Source organism: Pterocles gutturalis, unplaced genomic scaffold (genome assembly GCF_000699245.1).
Source record: "Pterocles gutturalis isolate BGI_N339 unplaced genomic scaffold, ASM69924v1 scaffold47199, whole genome shotgun sequence".
In the NCBI taxonomy this organism is placed as follows: domain Eukaryota; kingdom Metazoa; phylum Chordata; class Aves; order Pterocliformes; family Pteroclidae; genus Pterocles; species Pterocles gutturalis.
In genome coordinates, this window is record NW_010129896.1 from 28,231 (window position 1) to 37,550 (window position 9,320).

Sequence of the window (9,320 nt, forward strand, 5' to 3'; positions counted from 1 at the left end):
TCATTCATATGAGAATAAATTCAGACTGAAACTATAAATTTGCCTGCTACAGATACCAGACAGTTGTCTGAAGCTGCTGATATGCTTATTCTAATTATTCTAATTACAGTGATATGTGTGATTTTCCTGTCTACCACAAAACAGTCAGTGCTTTTCCCTGCTGCAGCACTTCAGTGGAAAATTCAATAATTTCCAGAGTCAACCAAAGAAAATAATTGCAGTTCAGCATCAAGAAGTACTGACCACCCTCAGCAGATGATCACTTAATCGCTGCAGAGACTGGTGAAAGAGATGGGCAGGAAACTCCAGAGGCTGCCAACATTCATGTCTGCGCTAGCCTCATAACAGAAATTTCCTGGCATTGATCCTAACGCAGGTACCACTGAACCCGTGTCTGTTATTGCTGAGCATGGCAAAAAGGGACTTGCTCCATTCAGCCCCTTGAATTCAGCACAGACCGGTCAGTGCAGTGTCCTGCTCTGCATTACTGCTAACGCTGCCCAAAGAGCTCCAATAACAGCCAGGGCAGCGCAAATTCATTCAGCTTGATGATTCAGGAGGTGTTCCTCAACACACTAAAAATGAAACAGAAGGGAAAGGTCTTAGTTTTGTTAAGAGCAGGATATTGCAGGATCACTGCGGAAGTCCCACCTCAGATGAACAAAGCCTCTGGCTCTCCTGGGGAGGTGGGAAGCTGGACTTCACAACACCAAGTGACCATACACTAGAGTTAGAAGAATCCAGGTTGGGTGGTTTTTCTGATCACTAGGCTGCACTCCTTTCAAGCCCTTCTGTTCAGCAGAAAGCTCTTTCTCCTCCAAGAGAGGAAAGTAAAACATGGGACCTTCCACATCCCACACAGAAGCTATAATGGAAGCTCATGACAATGTGGTTTCCTCCAAGAAACGATAAAAGGCAGTCATAGCTTTGTTCTCTCAACTACCTGTTCTCACACCCCATTATTTTTACAATGTGTTCCATATCGGTTGTTTCTGGACACATCTGGATGATAAAATGCCAAGAGTTATTTAAACTGGTGATTATAGGAAAGCAGTAAATGTTGACATTACAAGAGCAAGGGAAGCCCTTGCGCAAAATGCTGATAGCTCTCTGGGGAGCACGTGTGACTGCTGGAGGAAGACCTTGCACACCTCAGCACACACAGCAAGGCTATTTCTATACTCTGTGAGGCACCGCCCATTGGTAGCCTCTCTGAACAACAGGTATGGCTGTATCACATCAACTGCACTCATAAGTAGCCAGCACAGCCTCTTGCTCCTACTTGATTTTTGGTAGCTGTCCCCAGATACCGGGAGATAGGAACAGACAAACATGTAAATGGATTAAGAGTTTCTAGGGTTTGTCAATACAATCCAAAGCAAACACCTGAGAAATCATTTATGGCTAACTCAGGTATGAGGTCATGGCATCAAAGTGTTCAGAGATGGAAGAGACCTTTGAGATCAACTTCTTAGGTGTCTGGAATCCTGTCCCAGGATATAGACAGGGTCTTCTCCATCTTCAAATTCATCAACTCTTAGCAAAAAGGCAACAAGAAAACTGCCTGCAAAGGAAATGGAGCAGGTTGTGAACTGCTGCAGTCTTGCACAACACATGGAGATATCCAGCACCAAGAGTATTCTCCCCAGATTGCAACACACCAGCAGACATCCAGGTGACTGGATGTACTGAGCACCCATCAAAATCAGCCATCCTGCTGGTCCCCACCTGCAATCATTGCCCATCACACCAATGAGGAGATGATCTCCAAGGACGCAGCACAGCTGACTGCCAGGGCTCAGGCAAACACACCAGTCCTGGGCCAGGCCTCTGGATCACGCTTTTAATATCAAGCTAGGAGGTGATGGGCATGAGGAGAGACAGGATTAAGTCACTACTGCTGCTCTCACCAACTCTTGATGAGAAACCAACTTTGTTCCTCAGACTGACTTTGGAAGACTCAAATCTTCCCAAACAGAGAGTCTCCCATATGGTCACAATTTACTGACTTGATTTTGGAATTACATAATATTGGTATTTATGAGCCAAGTATTTAATCATCAGTTGAAAGAACAGTGGGCCCATTGTTGGCCTGCCCATTACTACAGCTCCAGAAGCTCAGGGCAGCCCACCCCACTTCTCTTCATGCAGTTGATCTGGGACTTCTTTAATGGGTGTGATATTAAAGCTGCAGGCAGATGGGTACAGCAAACAGTATGTGGGCAATGAAGGTAGTGGAGGGGAACACCACATTCCCTTAGTCCTTCCTGCCTGCAAAAAGTTATTATGCAGAGAGAAAGAAATATATTTCCCTTGCAAAACAGCCAAGCTGACATGACTGGTAACCATGCAGTGCCACCTCTGTCCTTTGGTATCACCATACCAAAACAAAACAAGGCTCAGTGCTACAGCTCTGCCCAAAGCATGGGTTTGATACATCTGCCAGAAAGGAAAACTTTTTCCTACTTAGATCTGAACCTGTCTTCAACACTGCATCCTTGCCATCTAGCCTGGGTCAGTGCCAAACTCTGGTAAAGTACAAAGCCCGGCTTTTGTTCAGGACATGTGCCCATCTAGAACTAGTCTCAGATGATCTGCAACTTGCAATGGAAACTGTCCGTTCCCACTGGCAGACCAATTTCTCTGGGATTCTTGGCAATCTCTGCTACTGTTGCTGTCCCAGATAGCCAAGTCACTTAGCATTTCCCCATCTCCAGCTTCATGGCTTGTGTGGGGCACAGTCCCCTTTTTACAGTTTTTATTCAGCCTCACTCAGGAGATTTTGAAAAACATGGATTTCTGCCCATTACGTATTGGCATCTTTGAGGCTGGTCTGCAGCTATTTTTAAATGCATACAGCTCTGTGACAGGCAATGCATTCAGCCCTCCAGCTCTGATCCTCCAAGACACAGAACACTAAATCAGAAGTTAGCACAAGCTTTTTAAAAGCCTCTGTCAGTTCCAGTTTTATAAACCACTTTACTTAAAAATGCAGCCTTTCCAATCAATTTTGCTTTCAAGATTCACATTTATTTCCTTCCCTCCCTCCACACTTCTACAAAATGCTAATATGGGTAAAGACTGCTTCTCCCAAAACACATAGCTCAGCATCAAGTTCATCTGTCACAGATGTTCGCATCCTCTGAGCCAACCTGGTAGCCCTTTCCCAAACAGTATTCAATAGAAAAAAAGCAAACACCAACATCCTGATTTGCTCTGACCAAGTATTAGTTTACTCTGGGGATTCAAGAAAAGTTAGAGGCAGGAGAGATCAAATGAATTATCCTGGTCATTGTAGAGGTATTCCTTGCTCAAGGTTTTTTTCTGGACTCCTACTAAATGTGCCAGGCTTAGACCTTCCAGCACTTCTGTCAAAAAGGCAAACTACATTCAGATTTCAAGGTTAATTCCAAGAACACTGCTTGCAGGACAAGACTAACATTGTTCAAATAACACTGTGTCAAAACACAGCAAGTTTGAAACTTCAAACCCCCCAAAACCTGTTTGATTTTTCATTGGTGATGGGAAGGATTCCGTAACAGAAATTAATACAGATTTAATTTTCTGGAGCAAATTTTTAAAAAATATCTTTATAACATTTCCCACTTGTGTGTATTTTAGATACATACACAATTAAAATGACCATTTAAGTTGACATCATGCTTCTCAAGTTTCAACTGTACACAACTGGAAACAGCTGAGGAATCACGGTTAAGGATGGTAATTTCTATGCTAAGTTCCACTTTAACTGGCATAATGATTATTTGCCAGACTAGTTCACTTGGAAGAAAGATGTCTCTTCTGCTGCTACATATATCCAGTATCTAATGGACTCAGGTCAATGTACAAGCCAAACACACTCCAAAAGCAGCTCCTGCATCCCACTTATTAAGTTTCGAGGCACTCACCTGGCCCTCTGATGGCTTTTTCCTCCCTCAGGAGATGCACATGGCTCTTGGAACATCAAACATCACCAGTTTTCTCCAAAATGCAAAGGAAAACAACATGAAGGCAGTGTGAGGCATATTTGGGGTATCCAGCTCCTGGAAATGCTCCCTGGAGTAAGAACTTTGCACCTCAATGAGGGCTTTAATACATTGAGAGGCAAGAAAAGGGTAAGGACACAATGACTGCTCTCATCTATCGCTGGGAAAACCTCCTCCTTACTCATAATAGCATAATATTAGATCAAATACTGAAGTATGGGATTTTCAAATCTTTTAAAATTAAATATTTATTATCATATCTCTGAATAAAGGCCAGGAAGAGAGCTCAGGAATCCTGTACTTTCAGCCAAGACAGTGAATCAAGGACAGAGGGAACACATAAAGGAGTGTCCTACTGGAAGCCAAAGGATGTCCCAGGGGACTCCAGCTGGGAGTCCTCTTGATGTTTTGTCAGAGGATTTGCCCTGGTTCAACAGTGCAGCTAATTGGAAGCACAGAGGGGAAGAAATGGAGCTACAAGACCTGCAGCTTTGCCTGCAACAAACCTTTCCAATTAGAACAGTGAGAGCAAAAATGACAAACACCAGTCAACATCACCAGAGCTGAGGTCCTGGGTTACTCTGCAAGAGCCTTTTTAAGCCTGAAACACTCACTAGAATGTGAACAAGGATTTAGCAGGAAGAAGAGATACTCGTTTGGGCAAACTTTTGTCTTGCCTGAGGAATCCCCTGAGAACTGGAGATTTAGACTTTATTGCTTATCCTCCCAGTGACTTAGGTAGTAAAGAATTATATACAGTTCCTGCAAAGCCTTGATCACCTAAGCCTTCTACGCAGCCTGTCAGCTGGTTCAGTAAAGGACATGCAAAGACACTGGAAGTAGAATTTATAGCTGTTTTATGAGTGTGCCACAAACCACGTCTAAGTACCACTAAAAAAAACCCCAAGCAAACCATGGTTTAAAGGACTTCTCCCACCTCCACATTATCTGACAGGAAGAATACAGTATGTAACTTCTTAAAAGCTCACCTCCACAAAGATAATAAAGCCCTCGTGGTGCTGCCCCATACACTCTCACAAAACCAAAAGATAAAATTCAATGTTTTCTCCTTTAAAAAAGTTCTCTCTTTTCCTAGCTACAGCTCTTCTTTCACTGTTTCCCTTCATTTCAGTTCAAACCAGGTTGGAAGAAGTATCCCAAGTAAAAGCATCACCATTGCAAGCACTGAAACACCAAAGGCAAGAGTTACTTTTCAAAGCAGAAAGGATGGCCATGAGAAACCTATGGGCAAAGGCAGTGTCCCCACAAGGGACAGAAGCAAGCCTTGCTTTTATCCCTGAAGTGGCTAATAAGAACAAGTTACTTTCAGCCATGCATTACTGAAAAATGTCCTAAGAAAAATATGAGCAGCTACTTTTGAAGCATTGGAAAGCAATGGAAAATCAGGCTGGAATTAGAGCAAGAGGTATAGGGAACTAAGGGAACAGCAGGAAGGGCTCAGCACCTTACAGAACCGGTCCTTCTAACATGGTTGGCTATTGCCTACTAAATCCTATGCCCAGCTGGAGATATGTCCCACCTCTGCTAAGATAAAACAACATGTTGAGATTTTGGACAAAAAGTCCTTTCACAGACTCAAACAATGTTAACTTTTCATTTGGTGACTACTGACAGGGAGGCTGTGCTGCCATCTCTGAGATCTCTGCAAAAGAAAAACTCAGAGATGGTGATTTAATACCCCCTTTTAGTGGCATACGTGGCCAGTTGGGGATCACAGTACCTGAGGGAGCAGGCAGAGTTCTTGATGCTTGTGATGATGTTGGAGCATACGGGCATGAGCATTTTCTACTGCCCTATCTGGGACACGCAGTACCCTGGCAGAAAATGTTAGCACTATTGCTCTGTGAGGTTTTTTGGTCTGCCTGTAGTGCCTTCTGGAAATAACAATTTCACAGAGTTACAGCTGCTTCTGTGGTCACTAACAGCATCTCCCAGCATCAGACTCTCTAGTGAGTAGTCAAGCACCCAGCAGAATAAGCAGCATCACATTCTGTCACGCTTCCAGGAAATCCAGCAAAGATCGAGAGTTTCAACAAGCATCTTTGGTACCCAGCCCCACTCCTCCCCTCAAGGCCTCTCCAGTGGCCAGAGCTTTACTAATGCAATTTTACCTCTTGCTCAAAGTTTCGGTACATTGGACACATTTGGGAGGCCATAAGACTCTCTGATCGTGTCAGAGTACTTGTTCATGAATATAGATGGAGAAAAGGAAAACCATGCACACAGAACCGTACTTATAAAGCCTCTGTGGATCTAGTAAAAGGTCAGCCTTTCCCTTCCCCACATCCAGCACCATCATTTCTGGGAATAAATCAATTCTTGCTAAGCTACTGAAACAGACAAATTAACCTGAGCAAAAAGCAGAGATTGCTGATGATCATCAAGCACAAGCACGCACTTAAACACCACCACACATAGTTTCCAGGATTGACAGCTATAAAGAGAGAGAAATCACTGATTTCACAGTGATTCTGTGTCAGCTGCGCTATTTCTTTCCATCAGGAAGTTCAAAAGGCAGGTTTCGGGAGCAGGAAACCAGGGAAAAGAGAAGGAGCCCTAAAAAGTTTGGATGTTGGAAATCAATAGCAACTAGAGGAGGAGTGAGAAGAGAGATACCATTTTTAAATAGTTTAACGTTCTGGCATTTGCATTTCCTATTGATTAGAAAGTGCAAAAAATGCAGATGAGGATAGAGGGATTGATGACAGAAAAATCAATGGCTGCTTTACAGGAGTCATTCAATAGTAGTGAAAGAAATTTGCCATTTTGCAGAAATCACATCAGGTAGGTGTGAGCTGGCACAATCTCCTGTTCCCCAGAGGAGGAGGATGTCCAAGCCTTTCACCTCCCACCTGCCTCTCATTAGCTCACACTGAGCTGGAGCTCAGTGGAGCAAGTTGAGAGGAAAAAGCTTCATTCTGTTCTCAAGCCTGTTGCCAACATGTTGGTTGGCCCTAGGCCATCATTTCTGTAAAAGAAATTAGATGATACCTCTTCTTGCCACTTGAGTGTTGTGCAGCTCAATTAGTGAATGTTTGCGTGGTACTTTGAACATACCAAACTGTAGAACGAGCAGCTGTTACTGTCCATACTCTGCTGATCACAGACTACCACTGACCACGCTGTATATTGAACTGGAGCTGGGGAAAACCTCACACTCACTGTGATCTGTTTAAGAGTTGCCACATTTATTTTACTGTGTACCTAAAGACATGCAAGGGACTAACAAGACAGCTTGATTAGATACACGAGATCTATGTCATTGCGTCACAGTAATTTCACCTTCACACTGACCTCAGTGTGACTGAGGTTGTGACCTGGATCCCTGACAGCTGTGCCCTGTCACCATACTTTTCTGATTTGATGAATGTGAAGACAGGACATATGGAAGACACTTTCCTTCTAAACCAAGAACACATGCATGAGTGACCAGAACAAACAGAGATCAAATCCCCGTGTTGACTGCAAGAACACACAGAGATGCAAATTATTATACTCTGCATCAAGAACACATCCAGCTTTCCAGCAAAACCTTAGAGATGGTCACCGACTTTCATTGCACAGTGACTTTGTCACTCAGGTTTCTCTTACTGCTGCACTAAATCTGCTGGGATTCAGGTGGGGAACGACAGAGGAAGAACAGGGCAAGGCCCCTGGGATGGCCTCTGTTCAAGATACCTACCTTGCAAACAACATTTCTGGGCCATCCTGGGCATCTAACAAAACATGCCTACATCTGTGTTGGCTTGCCAAACTGCCTTGACAAGAAACAGAGAGATCCCTTCACTAATAGACTCATTAGCAGAGATAGAAAGGCATCCAGATGATGACTCATGCAGTCTGAGACACTCACCTGGGATAAAATGAACATGACCTAAAAACATTTATGCCTGTTGCTGTTGATGCCTACAGCAGTGCAATCAAGTCAACACAATATTATCTGCATATTTTTGTCTGGAAGTGGTGAAATCTCTAGATAAAACAGGAGACATCCAGACTGACAGACCTCTGCTTGCAAACAAATGGCTCCTTACGACAGCTGCCAACGGACACTGAGAGCAAAAGCCTCTGCACTAGCAGCAGCCATTGCTGCATGCTCCCCTTACAACAGCTCCCACAGGTTCTTCCCATGCAAACTTGTTTCCCTGGAAAAATCAGCAGCAACTTGACTCTTGGCTTGAGACTTCAGTCACCACTGAATACTTCAGCAAGCCCATGCGGAATGTGATGCAGGGACTGCTGTTGAGGAGGGGAGGGAGACTGTTCCTCAACCGCCGATGTTTTAAGCAGAGCCAAGGACTGACAGGCCCTGCCAGCCCGAGCACTCACCAGGTTGACGAAGTCCTGGTAGCAGATCCTTCCCTCAGAGTTGCTGTCTGCCAGGGCCAGCAGGACCTCCAGCTTGTGGGGGTCCAGCTCCGAGCCGTGTCTCTGGAGAAGGGAGCGAAACTTCTCAGTGCTGATGTAGCCGGTGTTGTCAGGATCAAACTGGGATAGGAGGGGAAGGTGCCAGAATTAACCATTGACGTCACACACAACTCTGCCCTCCTAAGCATTTATCACCTGCTGCAGACCCACAGGGACCCCAGGGGCTGCTCTAGGCTTTGCTGACACATTGCCCTGCAATCACCCCACCTCCAGCTTCTTTCCACTGCCCAGGGACTGCAAAGCACCCCGCTGTAGACAGAGGTGAACCCACCATCATTCACACCACCATCCCATCTCCACCCAGTTGAGTCAGGTCCTCTTCACCTTCCTTCCCTCTGCATCATCATTTCTCTTGGATGCTTTTTATATCCTTCTCTATCCAGACTATCGAGCAAACCAGAGATGCAGTCTGTGAGATAAACTGTACGGAAAACAGCTTTACTCCTGTACTTCCTAGCACAGTTGCAACACAGGAATACGCCATCCCCCCCCTCAAGCCCTTTCTGTGCTCAGTGTTCCCAGCAGTCACCTTTCATCTCTACAGATGCCTTCAAAATGCTAAGTGCTTTCACTGCTGAAGAGCTCTCTATTTTAAGATGGATTGGGAAGAAAGTCTTTAGACAGGGAGCAAAGCAGATGAATGTTATGTCAAACTGAAAGTGACACAGCAGCCACATGCCATTTTCAAAACGTAAACCAGAGTCATTAGAAGGAAAGTCCTAGCTGAGATTTGGAATGAATCCCACCCTGACCAAAAACATCACTGTTTTCCCTTAGACTAAGTGTTTAATCTGCTAAAAATGCCACTGACAGAACAGAGACAGCTTTGCATGGCTGTTCAAACTTACGACTGCTTCCAGCGGCCTCTAACCCACGCTGAGCTCC

The 9,320-nt window shown here is 44.6% G+C and overlaps 1 protein-coding gene across 1 annotated transcript in view; it reads right to left on the reverse strand.

Moving 5' to 3' along the window:
* Window positions 1-8,919, reverse strand: part of RHBDL3 (rhomboid, veinlet-like 3 (Drosophila)) — a 23,174-nt gene extending 14,255 nt beyond the window's left edge. Inside the window, exons 1-2 of the mRNA XM_010080028.1 lie at window positions 8,863-8,919; window positions 8,337-8,495 (exon numbers count right to left, since the gene is read on the reverse strand). Of these exons, the coding sequence (XP_010078330.1) occupies window positions 8,337-8,495; window positions 8,863-8,919 (216 nt within the window). The remainder of the gene's footprint in view (window positions 1-8,336; window positions 8,496-8,862) is intronic.
* Window positions 8,920-9,320: the final 401 nt, after the last annotated feature.